We start from the raw sequence: 14,954 nt of genomic DNA on the forward strand, positions 1-14,954 counted from the left end.
AGTCTACTCTCAAGCATTAACTCTCGAATAAATTTTTAAAAAAATGGACTTGAACAACGTCCATGTACATTTGCCTAATTTGCAGGATGCATCCGAATACAAACAACAGAAAAGAATTTTTCGTACTCTGCTAAGAGACACTCTCTGACTCCTCCACCAAAGAGATCACAAACTACCTATACAACTGCTGATCTTTCGGTGATTATCACGTTTTTTAAATTATGGTATACTCGGGGTCCGTTCAACGAAAATGACCCCCAATACTTTGGCGACAATTTATTTCTACCATTCTTGATTGAATCAGCTGTGTATGAACATCATGTACTGGAGAAAAGAGTCATATGTCAGCACCAGCTGACCAGAAAGAGGAAAGGTAAGATCCTCTAGTTGTCTTCTGATCATGCATGGCTTTCAAAGTCATCACGAGTTGCTCGCGTTGATCCTCCACTTCTGCATATTTTACGCTCATGTGCAGGTAGCGATCGCGAATTTCTTGTAGCTCAGCTTCAAGCTGACATATTTTGTGCACATTCTCGTCTCTTCCTTTGGATGACAAACTGAAGACACAAAAATATGTGAAATAATTTAGACTTCAATCTTAAGATGTAACTCTTGTAATTATAAATTGATCGTATATACTCTCAGTTGTCCTGAAGAAATGATAATTCAGAAAGGTGTTCCAGAATCCAAAAAATAGCCATCAGAAGAAACACAAACAAAGCTCAGGGTACAAACCAAAAGGTTTTTATATAGGCTCACCTAATTAGATGGGATTCATGGATACAATTGCTCTCTAAAGTCTGAACTACTGTATCCCCCGGAAATTGGATCGCTGATACACTTTTGGCGACTGTCTCTTGAAGATCTCTGTTGTAGTTGCTTTCTTTGTTGCCATCCTAAATAAATATGGGGAATATCATGAGGTTAATAAAGAGAAGAAATTATATTAACTACAATTTTCCAGAAAAGAAAGTAATTAATGGGGTAACTATTTACGCTGTGGCACAGTTTAGTTCTAGTAGCACATACTTGTTGAGAGTTGCCTTGAATCTTCTGCTTCAAGTATTTCTCTGGTTGAGGAGATTGTGTAGTTATTCCGAACTGCTTGCTGAAATCCTCTTCCTCTGCCTGTTTTTTGAGAAAAGAAAACAAAAATCAGATTCATTGCCTACTGTATTATTGACTTATAATTATAAATAAGAGAAGTGGCTCGGTTAACCTTTGAAAGCTTCAACTCTTCTAGAGCAGGAACATCATCCTCTCTTTGGTTCTCTAATTGTTTTCTCTTAAATTCTTTCTCGACGGATTTAACTTGCTTCAAGCAGTCCTCTTTCTCGAATTGAAGGGATTTTATTTTCCGCAGAAACTGGCTATTTACTCTTCTAAGCTGGCAAGCCTCATTTTTCAGCTCGGAAACCTTGGCACACATTACTTCTTTTGCAGTTAAGTCTCCTTCCAACCTCAGAACTTTCTCCTCTAGTGAAATTTTCTTGTATTTGCATTCTTCCGCTTCAGCCACTGCCATGTGCATGCAAGAGATCTCCTGAAGTAATGATGCCTTCTCTGCCTTCAACTCTTCACAATCTTCATATTTCAACTGCAGTGTAACTTGTAATCTCTCGCTTTCAAACTTCATTCTAGATAGTGCTCCTTTAAGATCCAAGACTTCCTCCTGAAGTAATGGTAATGAATGCAGTTGAATCTTTAGACTGGACTTCTCTTCAGTCATTTGCAGCATTTGACATTCAGAAGACAGTAGTTTTGACTCAAGCTCATTAATGGTGCATTTAAGCTTTGCTTCATTGGACGCAAGATGTTCCATCGTCCTCAGTAGCTTCTCACAGTTAGCTGCCAAAGTTCCCTCCTTGGCTTTGGAAGTACCAAGATCACTCATAAGATTTGACATCCGCATCATGAGGGACTGTACCTGTTCTTGCAACTTTTCAACTTCGATGGTATTCTCCAGAGATATTTCATGCAGTGTGCACTCTTCTACAATAAGTTTCTCTCTATGCTCTTTAGTCTGTAGGTGGAGATCATCAAGTTTAAACTTAAGGATCTTCTCTTTTGATTCAATTTCTTCCAGCACTGAAGAAAAGTTAGCTTCTAAAGACTCTATCCTTTTCAAACAGGTGGAGAAAGAATACTGAGATTTCCTCAGTTCTGCTTCCAAAACATTATGGCTCGTATGCAATTTTAACTTTTGTTGCCTTAGTTCTGCATTCAAGTTTTGAAGCAAACGACACTCTTCCATAAGGCTTTCTGTTGTCGCTTGGAGTTTTGGATTTACTTTCTTCAGATACTCGCACTCTTCTTGAGCATCTAACCATCGCTTTTGCATCTCCAGCAACTTTTCTTTCATATCGAGCTTTTGTGACTCCTTTTCGTGTTCTAATTCTCTGACCTTTTCCTGAAGGTTCACAACATGATTACCTGAATGCTGCAGTTCCAAGCGATTGAATTCCATTGCATCACTCAAATGCCTTAGTTGAGCTTCCAACCCTGATACTCGTTCTGACAGATCCACATTGTCTTTTTCTAATTCATACAAATTAAGTTCTAACTCATATTTGTCACTCTCTAGCTCTAATGATTTCATTTTGAGCGTCATCTTAGAGACATCTCCACAAATACATTGATCAAGAAACATCAAACCATTTGTGGAAGTGTCTAACGATTTAGAGGTGTCACTAAGTTCTTGTTGCAGGTTTTCCATTCTCTCCTCCATCTGACATTTACTCATCTGGAGATCAGAGATTTGAGTTCTCAAATCGGTCTGCTGGTGCCTTAGAGCTTCGATCTCTGCATCCTTTTTCAAACAGTCTGTTTTCAGTTCCAGTATCTCCGAGTTCTTTGCTAAATTATCACTGCTTAAATTTTGAACCTTGATGTCTAGCACCTTATTTGAATCCTCAAGCCTTTGACAGCAAGAACAAGGAGTTTTTTCCTCTGGAAGGTCATCTTTTTCTCCATCTTGGACTTCACATGCATCCTTTGCTGTTATTTTGGGTTCCTCCTCGATATGATTACTACCATCAAGACATAGAGCCGATCTGTACCCCAATAACTGGAGCAATTTTTTCAACACCGCATCAGCTTGCTCGTCCTTAGTGGTATGACCTGTACATTCACAAAGATCAAAATTACAAATAGCATCTTTAAACTCAGTGTTGATAGTAAAGAAAGGACAGTTTGCCTTGTATTCCTGTTGCACGAGAAACATTCTAGATACTTACATAATGTGGTGAGCAAGGCATAGACATCTTCAATACGTCCTGACTCGGAACTCTGGAACATTGCGGGTACATTTTCATGAGTGAAACCGCCATGACAACTTTCTTCCTGATGACATTCTAATGGGATTGCAGCAACTTCAGTTCTCTGATCTTTTTCTTGTACTTCAAAGCAACGTGAGATGATTTCAGCATTAAGCCTCGAAGCATTATCCTTTACTCGTGAGTGAAACTCCACTTGAGCTAAGTTCTCTTCCTGATCACAGATTTTCTGCTTACTTTCAGAGGCAGCCGTCTCTGCAATTATTTTCTTCTTCCCCTTATCATCTTGAAATGGTGAAGAAAGGAGCTCACCGTTACTTACTTCAAATTCGGAACCACCAGGTGATTGTTCACTTAGCTGACCCTCGACGGAGGATGAACTTAAAATGGGACCGCTGATAGAGGAAGTTCCCTTTGATTTCAGTTCGTACAGAAGTTCCAGATTTTCTTCTGTCAGCTCCTTGCAATCTCTCTCAAGTTCCTGAAGTTTTTCTTTAAGAGTCTCATTTTCCCTGATCAGATCACAGTCAGCTGCAGGTTTGGCCTTATTCGTCTCGGAGCTCTCTGCACTTAAAATTCTGGATAACTCTGCCTTCAGATAAGCAATTTCCTCTTCTTGTTCTCTTGACTTAATTTTCCATTTTTCTTCACAATCTAAAAGAGCCTGAGTTCTATGACCTTGCTCAAGTTCAATCTCATGAGTTTTCTCCCTGATGATTTTTTCCAGGCGGAGAGTGGTGTTTTCCAGATTTATCTGTGATTCCTGCAACTGTTGAAGCTTGTCCTCTAGGTTCTGTTGGTTCAATATATGTAGGTTCTCAATCTCCAATTTCTGGTTTTCAACAGTTTCTTCCATCTCCTGCAGAATGGAGACTAATTCAATATTTGATTCTTGAGTTTTACTTAGCTGTAAAGACATACTGTCATTTGATTCTTTCTGAATCCGTAGCTCCCCTTTTAAAATCTTTTGGACACTGTCCATATCTCTGACTTGGAGCATTAAACTATCAGTCGCTTTTTCCTTTTCCATGGATTCTTGTAAAAGGACCTCCAGGTGTTTGATTTCTTGCATCAATCCATCACGTTCGGTGCCCAATGAACGATGCTCCATCTTAAGGTTTTCTATCTGCTGTGTCTGGTCAAAAAACTCCTTCCTTGACATTTCCAGGTTGATCTTTAGGCTTTGAGCATTTTGTTCCCACATCATGGCCTCTGCAATTAGTTCTTTACTGGTAATATCCTTGCCTTGTAAGGAGTTTCTAGAGGAAGCAGCAAGTTGCACTGATGCAGTGTTATCATGTGATAACTGTTTGTAATCATCTTTTTGATTTTGAGCATTCTTTCCTGATCCCGAATTCATTAAATTATAGGGAGAGTTGTACGATTTCGGCGATTCACAAAAAGAGTAAGAACTGCAGGATGCACTACTCCTGGAATCAATTGATTCTTGTCTGCCAATTATGTGATTAACAGGCCTGTTTGAGTCACTTAGGGAGGAAAAACTTTCTCTGCCCAATGAATCCTCAGTAGAGGCAAAGCTATGAGATGAACTCAGAGCTCGGCAACCAGTTTCCTGTTGGGAAAGCATAATCTAGCTTAAATTCTATAGGAAGCCGGAGATGATAAAGTAACCAAATAAATGCACCATAGATACTTGTAATACGAGATCTCCAAGAGAAGACATGGGTAAAATAATAGTTAGAAATATACTTCGATTTGTGATATTTGAGCCTATATATGCATCCGGTGAGTTCAATTATTCAAGTAGTTTGATATATATCTATGATTTTCTAACTAGCCCTTATTGTTGCGTCCCATAATTTTTCATTTGTAGTAACTGTATCTCTGTCTGTCCATGTCCAACGCCATTTCTAAGCTACTAAGGCTGTATTCAAGATTTAGATTCCAGGCAATACTGCAACCACTTTTTAGCTCTTTAAAAGTAATTAATTGAGATAAGTTTCCTGAGAGGTTACGGTACACTTTTTGCCTGGTCAATTCTAGATAGATTACCAACTTAAAGCATTGCAGGAAAACTCAGACTTGGCTAACACCGAAAATGAAGACAGGACATATTAATCTATAATTCTATTGGTTGCTAAAGGCCTAACTTTCTATTATTAATTGCAGTTTGAATGAGTGAATAAAAAAGTAGAAGTAGTTATCCAAATATTTAAGTACCGGACTAGTTAAATTTTAATTGTGTGACTCATCAAATATTTGGAAATTAGTTGAAAAAAGAGATTTTCTCATATAATATCCTAACGGATATTGACAAATGCATAAATCTTTATGACTAGATAGTTAGATACCTCTGATTTGATCTCCATGTTTTTGTATTCCACGTTCTCTTCTTCTATGTAGATGGGCATGTCTTTAAATTCATTGCCTCTACAAGTTTCAAACTGATTCTTTTAAGTATGGATAACGAAAAAGAAATAGAAATCTGGAAAACTTAGCAAGAAGTTGCTATCTTCTAGTGACAAACCTGAGTGCTGTTAGACACTTGATCTCCAGCTGCAGAAACATAAGAAACTGAATCAAGGGCAGGTAAGGCCAAAAGCTGAAAGTGTATGTACTCAGGTGTACTTGAGCTAACATGTTGAATTAAATATAGGCCAAGCACGTAAGGGAATTGACTGAAAATCTTTGACAAGTACCTTGAGTATTCAGGATGGGATGAACATTAGGATGCTCCAAATTATGAGTAATTTGGTGCAGTTCAGATGAGGAAGTTAAAGCTGGAAACATATTTATTATGTTAAGTAAATTTGTCCAATATTGTTTCTTTGATCATCACGTTTATTAAGTTAAGTAATTTGTAATAATAACATATTCAACTTCACACTAAGAGTATGTAAAATATAGCAGAAGCACGCAAAGTAGTAGATGGGGCTCTCAAATTTTTATGAGCAAAGTAAGATAAAACTAATATCCTTTCAGTATATAGCTTGTAAAATTACAAGTATACTATTGAACAGAAAACAAGTTACATTGTATTACTGAGAAGCAAACCTAGTGTTTATTTACTTGAGAATTATTGAGCACAAATGAAATGAAAATCTCTCTAGAGGGGATTACCAAGATCTGAGAAGCTAGTAGATAAACACAGTTCCTGAGCTAAGCTCACAGATAAAAGTAGTGACTGATTCATTTGTTAAAAGAAAAATAGGTTGTTTTGTACTTTTGTCCAGTAAAGAAACAGGAAAGAATTTTTTTTCTTCTCTTTGTACTTGAGTAGAGGAAGATGAACCTGTTTATTGCAAAAGAAGCATGGAATATTGGTAAAATACGATAGGGTGGGTCTACAAAGAGTAATGCCTGAACATGTTGAACCGGAATGAAGGAAAGAAATGGTAATCATAGGATATACTAGATAATATTTTGCAATTTAAAGTGCTAATATCAAACTTGAAAGCATCAGAAGAGGTCTCACCTGTAGAACTGTGGCATAATTACATTTTTTCAAAGGTAAGGAAACTGGAGTATAAGCTTTTGCATCCCTGTAGCGAGCAGGATTTAAAGCAGCCTCTCCGAGGATGCTAGATCTCGCAGATCCCTGAAACAGAAAGCTGATAACTTTATAAACATGAAAACTGAGAGTCAAGTGTAGCAAATTCAGTAATCTTAAAGCTTATTGAACGAATAATATCAATAGATAGAAATCTGGGAGATGTCAGACCATCGTTACAATAAACTTAAAAGGGAATTGCTCTTGTTGGTTTGAGATATCATCTGGGGTAATCCATATAGATTGCGACCATGTCTCTGTCCACTTGCAATTGCCATTTCGTACCAAGGCTTTCCCTGATTTGCTGACTGTTTTCCCTGTTTCCACGCAGATAAGAGAGATGGAAAGTTTGTCCCATCCTTTAGGTACCTGAGAGAAGCAAGCCGTAGAAACTTTGATAAAACTGAAACTAGATGTGAAGTTTTGTCAAGATGATGATGGTGAGGCCATTAAGACATCAATATTAGATGATTAATCTCTGAAATCCACTTATCAAGCAACAGAAATATAAACATTGAAACAAAGCATTCCACAAATATAAACAGTTTGAGAAAAGGATTTTGTAGCTTGCCGTTATATTAAGTGTATTTGTTCAGTCACAAATAGTGCAAGCAGAGGAAGAGATTCCCATGTTAAACAATAACAATTTAAAAGAAACAATGATTGGATATTTTGAAAAATTTGATGACGTCAGAAGTGAAAATCCAAGAGGAAAAGAGAGACTATATCGGTCGGCAAGTGAATGCATGAGACAAAACAGTTTAGCTCTTAGACTCATAAAGAGTGCGAACAAATCGTTGAATTTGAACCACATTGGAGATAAGTGGCACCAAGTTTCATGAAAAGAGGCATACAAAGTGGCAGAGCATGTTTGTGTCCATTTTGACCTATGTTTTTGAAGGTTCCTCTATGAGTTATTCATTTTCCACATTGTCACATTTTCTATCCCTGGAATCTTTATGTACTGTTTATATTTATTTCCTTGTATGATATTAGGGATCGTTTGGTACAATGGTGGGATAAACCAGGATACTCTATTTGGGGGGGGGGTATCCCATGGGATTAGCTATCCCATCTTCTATATTGGATAGTTAATCCCACCATTTTAGTGTAAAACTTATCTTGTCAATTAGCTAATACCTATAATCAAACATAGGATAAATACAATCCCAAATTCTATCCCAGGATTATTATCCTTATCCCTTGTACCAAACGACCCCTCAAGATATTATGTTCTCTTTTCCTGTTTTCCGGTTTTGAGTTCAGGTACTAATTCTTCCAAATACCTCCAATGTGCCATTTACTTGTACCATTGTACATATGGTTTATACTGCACTGTGCTTCCTTGTTCAACCATTTATTACTAATGATATCAGAGTAACAGACTGGTTATCAATTCTGGAGCAATTGGCACTTCTGTTGTTTTCAAAAGTACGTTTTCTGGTGTTTCTTTCTCCTTGTCTCCTGTCAACTATCAAGAAAACCTTATCCTTTTCCCATGTAATATAGGAGAAAAAAAGGCCTCAGATGTACTCCGACATCTTTTATCTGGTCAAATGAAGTTGGTTCTTATCTTCTGGCTACTCCCCACTTTCAAAATAAAATACTATAATAATTCTTGTTGCTTCTCTGGTAGTATCTTGCGAAATTTTTCTTACGTATTGGAACATTGAGTGACTATTGACAATGGGTAGACTAATTGTATAATGCTTATCTTTTGCAATAGCACCTACACCACTAAAGTTGAATGTGTAAATAACAGTCCTATAGCTGGAACATCTGATTTCTTTCTGTTTTAGTCTATGCCAAAGATGACTTTAGCATGAGAACTCTAAGGACTACCAGTTACTTTTACAACTTAAATTAGCAGAAGAGGAACAAAAACTGGTGAACAAAATTGCAAGTGCACATGTACATTTACCATTAGCTACATGGACATCTATATATGACGTTATATGACGGTTTGACTGGAGTTTAAAAAACTTTTAAAAAGAAAGAAAGACTTTTGAAACTTGCGGTCAACAACAAGGACTATATGTAAAATGAGAAGTTTAAAGTTAAAATTGTTTCAAATTATAAAAGGTTGTCATTCTTTTGGAACCGACTAAAAAGGAAAATGTGCCATATAAAAATGGGCCAGAGGAGTATAGAACTTTGCACAATTTCCCTATTTGGTATATCACAAGTCTTTGTTCCACTTCTGTAGAAATTCCTACTATTATTCCGATGAACCAACAAATTAACGGCTATCTAATAGCTTCCCGTGACATGGAACAAATAAGAAATACTCCTAGCTATACTAAAAAAAATAATACAGAAGAAGATAAATTCCAGCCTATCTAACAGATACGTCCAAATAAAAACACATGTTGTTACAGAAGAATATATGAATAAAGTGCACATGCATTTATGCTCCTTTATCAACACACTCTGCCAAACTCTACATTGAGCTGTAACAGTACCTTACACCCAGAATCAAACACGAATAAGCACAATTCAACATGTATCACACTACATTGATTTATTTGCTTAAAAAATAGATAGAAAAATCGACAAATTATCACAGAAAATCCAAACTCTATCAGGTATGTAAATACTAAACCAATCAAACAGCATAGTACATCTGGAGAAAAATCAGTATCAAGAGCTAATTGCGCATGTTCTTATTAAGCAGTAAACTGTAGCTCGAGATACTCAAAATTCACACACACGCACATTGATTTATTTGGTTCAACACTTAAGAAAAAACACAAACTATAGCAGAAATTCCGAACTTGAGCAGACATATAAACAGTAAACCAATCGAACAGCGAATACCGCAGGAGAAAATCAGTATCGAGAGCCAATTGCACATAGTGTAATTCGTATTAATCTGTAAATTATACTTTGAGGTACTCAAAATACACACACATACCTGACGAGCGTGAAGGTTGGAGAAGGAGAAATCGAGTCGTTGGCCTGATTTTTCAGAAAACGAAGAAGACGACCTGTGTCTGTGCAATTTGAAAATCTTATCTCTGATCATCATCTCAAATCCTTAGTAATAATGCAATGCTAATAGCTAGAGTTGGAATATAGAAGCTCATATAGCAGAATAATGGAGGGGAAGGACGTTGTGTGTGAAGAAGGTGAAAGTGAAAAAGGAGTGGAGTGGATAACTGAATTCTCTTCAGTGGGGGCTGTGCGCTAAAAGTAGCTACTGCGCACTAGTGGGTTTAGCTATATTCAATGTGGGAGTTGGAATTGGTCGGTAATTAGATGGGGTTATTTTGGCGTTTACTGCTCATTCCCTTTGTTATTCAACCTACCCTCTACTTAATAGTGAGTGGTGTGTCTCATATTTATAGCCCAAAACATTGAAAGTTTACGCAAAATTTGAGAAAATTTGCGAGGGTTTGATCCAAAATCAAATAATATCACATCACGTTAATAGTTATTGGTAATTTGTGTTCGAAACCAGAAAATTTTATAAAGTAAAAGAGAAATTAACAGAAATGCATAGGAGAAACAAAATTAAATCTGAGCCCACTAAACTCACAGTATATCGTTAAGAAACTTAATCCCCTCCTAGTATTCGAGGTTTAAGATTATTTCCTCCAAAGATAGAACGAATTATCCACACTGGTGTAGCGGTACCTCAAACCCCAATATTTCAATGAACACAATAAGACAGAGCAAATCACACATGACACTTATATTTTGTTTTGGAAAAATAATGCAAAGAAAATGGGAGAATTTCAGAATTTTTTCTATGTATGAAAATGAGGCTAAGCCTCTAAAATTTATAGACAATAAAAGGTTAAGATAAAAAGATACAATTTAAAAAACGCTTCTTCCATTTTCCATTCACCCCCATTCACAAAACTAACAATAATACATTGGACTGGTTACTAGTCACATGGTAAGAGTATTATTGGACTGGTTACTAGTCACAAAAAGAGGAAAAAGGGTATTATTACAAATTTTAGTAAAATTAGGAAAACCTGCTATGGCCTATGAGTTTAGATAGAATTAGCAACGTGAGATGCGTGAGGATTATTGTTATTTTAGTAAAATAGGGAAAATGTACAACTATGACATTCAAGCACAATATATTCGTTTTAGGTCATGGAGGTTATAATTGCATAATAAAGTTAGGACGACCCATAAAAGACAAGGGATAATTTTGGTAAAAGAGCTCCATACTTTAGGCCGTACATAATTCGATATTTTGATATTCGGTATGGTATTTGGTTTAAGTTTTAAAAAATATTGGTATTAGGTATAGTATTTGGTATTTTAAAATAAAATATTGAAATACTGATATCGTACCAAAATATATATTATATTATACAATACATATATTACTAATTATAACATAAATATAAAAAATATAAAAGTTTATTTTTTTTTATTCTCTAAGTTCATCAATTAACTCTAAGGAAGTAAAAAGACATTTCTAATAATTTTTATTCATTATGTATAGTTTTCTCTCTTTGGGTTGATATTTGTTGATTTTCGACAAAACTTTTGTCAACAAATGCTTTTAGTTATGTACTTTTGAGTGCTTTAATTAAGAATATTACAGTTTATGACTTTATGCACTAGTTAGTATTCAAACCAAATAAATTGAAGTTACCGAATCGAATAAACTGAAACTGAAAAGAGAAAAATTGAACCATATTGAAATTAATTAGGTACGATATTGGTATAGTATTTTAAAAAATCAAATATTAAAAATACCAAATTAATATTTAAATATCGTTCCATATCGACCGACGAAGACCTGTCATACTTTTGTCGCGGGAACAGTTAACTTTTTGCTTAGAGAAGTAGTAACAATTTTCTTTTCCCATGAGACGAGAACTAAACAAGCTCTACTGCACGTGGACTGATGGCACCTTGTAATGCCATCATATTGTTCAATCCTCTCTCTTGATATGACGTTTAACTTTTTTTAATAAATCATTAAAACAAAAAGGATTGATGGCACCTTATAGTGCAGCTATTAGATAGTTGAAAGCATGTGAATTTTTTTGTTTATATTGTGACTTTGATGTAACTTTTTCTGCCCTTTCCCCGTTGCTTTTTAATGCATATTATATACTCTATTTCGTAAAATTAATTAAACCGTTTAATTTCCTTTATTGGATTCTATGCAATTAGGAGCAATTTCCTTTGTACTCAGAATTATTTCTCCTAATCCGTCCATCCAAAAAATCCATAGGAAGGAAAAGAAACTTCCAGAACTAAATTTATTATTGATAAGTGTATTGGTCAAAATCTGACCACTGCAGTCAAGCTGACCAACATTCCGTCCAGGCGGCAAAGCAAAGAAAGACGACATGGTCTATTCCACTTTCGGCACTCTCGATACCCGTCGAGTCAAGAAGAAACAACGTTTAGAGGACAACCAAGGCGGACATAGTGTGAGAGAGCGTTGGACCAAGTAAATAGCAAGGGTCCCATGATTATATATAGTAGGGGAAAACCTCCGGTGAGGGGGATTCTTCACTGCTTCTTCTCTCCTTGGTTCTCTCCTCTCTAATCTTCATAATAAAAAGAAGAACGAAGCAATCTCCAGAAAAACATGTAAACCAACTCCCCCTATTGATTAATGGGAGTCACAATGAAGAGTTTCAATAAGATTGAATACCTCTATTTCATTTCGTGTATTATTTTTCAAGGTGCTCATTGATTTGGAATTTATTATGTTTAACTAAAATTTACCCCTTCATTTTCTTTAATTGATTTGTTCAAAGAGGTTCCAATATCTTTTGAGTCAAACAATTTGGCGTCGTCTGTGGGGATTTATTAGTGAAAGTTCCTAGTCTCTTCCAGATCAAAGACAAGAAACACAATCACCCACAAAAAGAGCGCTAAGGCAAAGCCCAACCCACGCATGGCAAAAGCGCAGCATAGGAGGGGAAAGAGAGTTGAATACAGTCACCAAATTTTGGAATCATTGCCCCATCAACCGTCGAAATGCCAGACAAAACGAGCAACATTATAAACCTACTCTCGTTCATCGATCCATCGGATGGGGGTAAGAAAAGTATCATTTTAACTCACCTTCTGCTCATTGCTCAAGTAGGAACACAAGTGCCGTGTGGGCGAGCGAACAAAGAAACATCTCAATCAGAGAATAGGAAACTACTACAAGACAACCGAAACATCGCCCGCCGATGACACCTCCAGGCCGGAAGGCAGGAATCAGATGAAAACAATATCAAGCGAACTGGGACTCCCCCAGAGGATGCCTGATTCTCAAAAAATTGGGACTGGCGGCGAGTTACTATATCGATAAGTTCGAAATAACACCCTTTAAGGCCAAGGGCCTTTGCCAAAAAGCAGAGTTCTATCTCGATCGAACGACGACAGATTACTATTTTGATAAGTTCGAAATAACACCCTTTAAGGCCAAGGGCCTATCAAAAAGAAGAGTTCGACCTTGATCGAACGACGACAGGTTACTATTTCGATAAGTTCAAAATAACACCCTTTAAGGCCAATAGTCTTCGCCAAAAAGAAGAGTTCGACTTTGATCGAACGACGACGAGTTACTATTTTGATAAGTTCGAAATAACACCCTTTAAGGTTAAGGGCATTCGCCAAAAAGAAGAGTTCGACCTCGATCGAATGACGACGGGTTACTATTTCGATAAGTTCGAAATAACACCCTTTAAGGCCAAGGGCCTTCTCCAAATATAAGAGTTCGACCTCTATCGAACGACGACGGGATACTATTTTGACAAATTCGAAATAACACCCTTTAAGGCCAAGGGCCTTCGCAAAAAATAAGAGTTTGACCTTGATCGAGTGACAACGGGTTACTATTTTGATAAGTTCAAAATTAACACCCTTTAAGGCCAAGGGACTTCGCCTAAAAGAAGAGTTCGACCTCGATCGAACGACGACGGGTTACTATTTCGATAAGTTCAAAATTAACACCCTTTAAAACCAAGGGCCTTCTCCAAAAAGAAGAGTTCGACCTCGATCGAATGACAACGAGTTATTATTTCAATAAGTTCGAAATTAACACCCTTTAAGGCCAAGGGCCTTCGCCAAAAAGAAGAGTTAGACCTCGATCGAACAATGACGGGTTACTACTTCGATAAGTTCGAAATAACACCCTTTAAGGCCAATGGCCTTCGCCAAAGAGAAGAGTTCGACCTCGATCAAACGTTGACAGGTTACTATTTCGATAAGTTCGAAATAACACCCTTTAAGGCCAAGGTCCTTCGCCAAAGAGAAGAGTTCGACCTCAATCGAACAATGACTGGTTACTATTTTGATAAGTTCGAAATAACACCCTTTAAGGCCAAGGGCCTTCACCAAAAAGAAGAGTTCGACCTCGATCGAACGACGACGAGTTACTATTTCGATAAGTTCGAAATAACGCCCTTTAAGGCCAAGGGCCTTCGCCAAAAAGAATAGTTCGACCTCGATCGAACGACGACGAGTTACTATTTCGATAAGTTTGAAATAACACCCTTTAAGGCCAAGGACCTTCGCCAAAAAAAGAGTTCGACCTCGATTGAACAACGACGGGTTACTATTTCGATAAGTTCGAAATAACACCCTTTAAGACCAAGGTCCTTCGCGAAAAAGAAGAGTTTGACCTCAATCGAACGACGACGGGTTACTGTTTCGATAAGTTCGAAATAACACCCTTTAAGGCCAAGGTCCTTTGCCAAAAAGAAGAGTTCGGCCTCGATCGAACGACAGGTTACTATTTTGATAAGTTCGAAATAACACCCTTTAAGGCCAAGGGTCCTTCGCGAAAAAGAAGAGTTTGACCTCGATCGAACGACGACGAGTTACTATTTTGATAAGTTCGAAATAACACCCTTTAAGGCCAAGGGCATTCGCCCAAAAGAATAGTTCGACCTCGATCGAATGACGATGGGTTAGTATTTCGATAAGTTTGAAATAACACCCTTTAAGGCCAAGGGCCTTCGCCAAAAAAAGAGTTCGACCTCTATCGAACGACGACAGGTTACTATTTTGATAAGTTTGAAATAACACCCTTTAAGGCCAATGACCTTCGCCAAAAAGAAGAGTTCGACCTCGATCGAACGATGACAGATTACTATTTCGATAAGTTCAAAATTAACACCCTTTAAGGCCAAGGGCCATCGCCAAAAAGAAGAGTTTGACCTCGATCGAATGACGATGGGCTACTATTT

General features: G+C 37.0%; 1 protein-coding gene across 1 annotated transcript; it reads right to left on the bottom strand.

Moving 5' to 3' along the window:
• Window positions 1-32: 32 nt before the first annotated feature.
• LOC107776777 (uncharacterized) lies at window positions 33-10,013 on the bottom strand. Its single transcript, XM_016596699.2, has 10 exons — window positions 9,701-10,013; window positions 6,958-7,155; window positions 6,712-6,834; window positions 5,764-5,792; window positions 5,588-5,666; window positions 3,237-4,848; window positions 1,220-3,120; window positions 1,030-1,128; window positions 760-896; window positions 33-557 (listed from the first exon to the last, which is right to left on the bottom strand). Exons 1-10 carry the CDS (start codon window positions 9,812-9,814, stop codon window positions 338-340), a joined length of 4,512 nt encoding a protein of 1,503 aa, XP_016452185.1. The 5' UTR covers window positions 9,815-10,013; the 3' UTR covers window positions 33-337.
• Between the last annotated feature and the right edge of the window lie 4,941 nt (window positions 10,014-14,954).

The sequence above is a fragment of the Nicotiana tabacum genome, chromosome 11 (genome assembly GCF_000715075.1).
Source record: "Nicotiana tabacum cultivar K326 chromosome 11, ASM71507v2, whole genome shotgun sequence".
In the NCBI taxonomy this organism is placed as follows: domain Eukaryota; kingdom Viridiplantae; phylum Streptophyta; class Magnoliopsida; order Solanales; family Solanaceae; genus Nicotiana; species Nicotiana tabacum.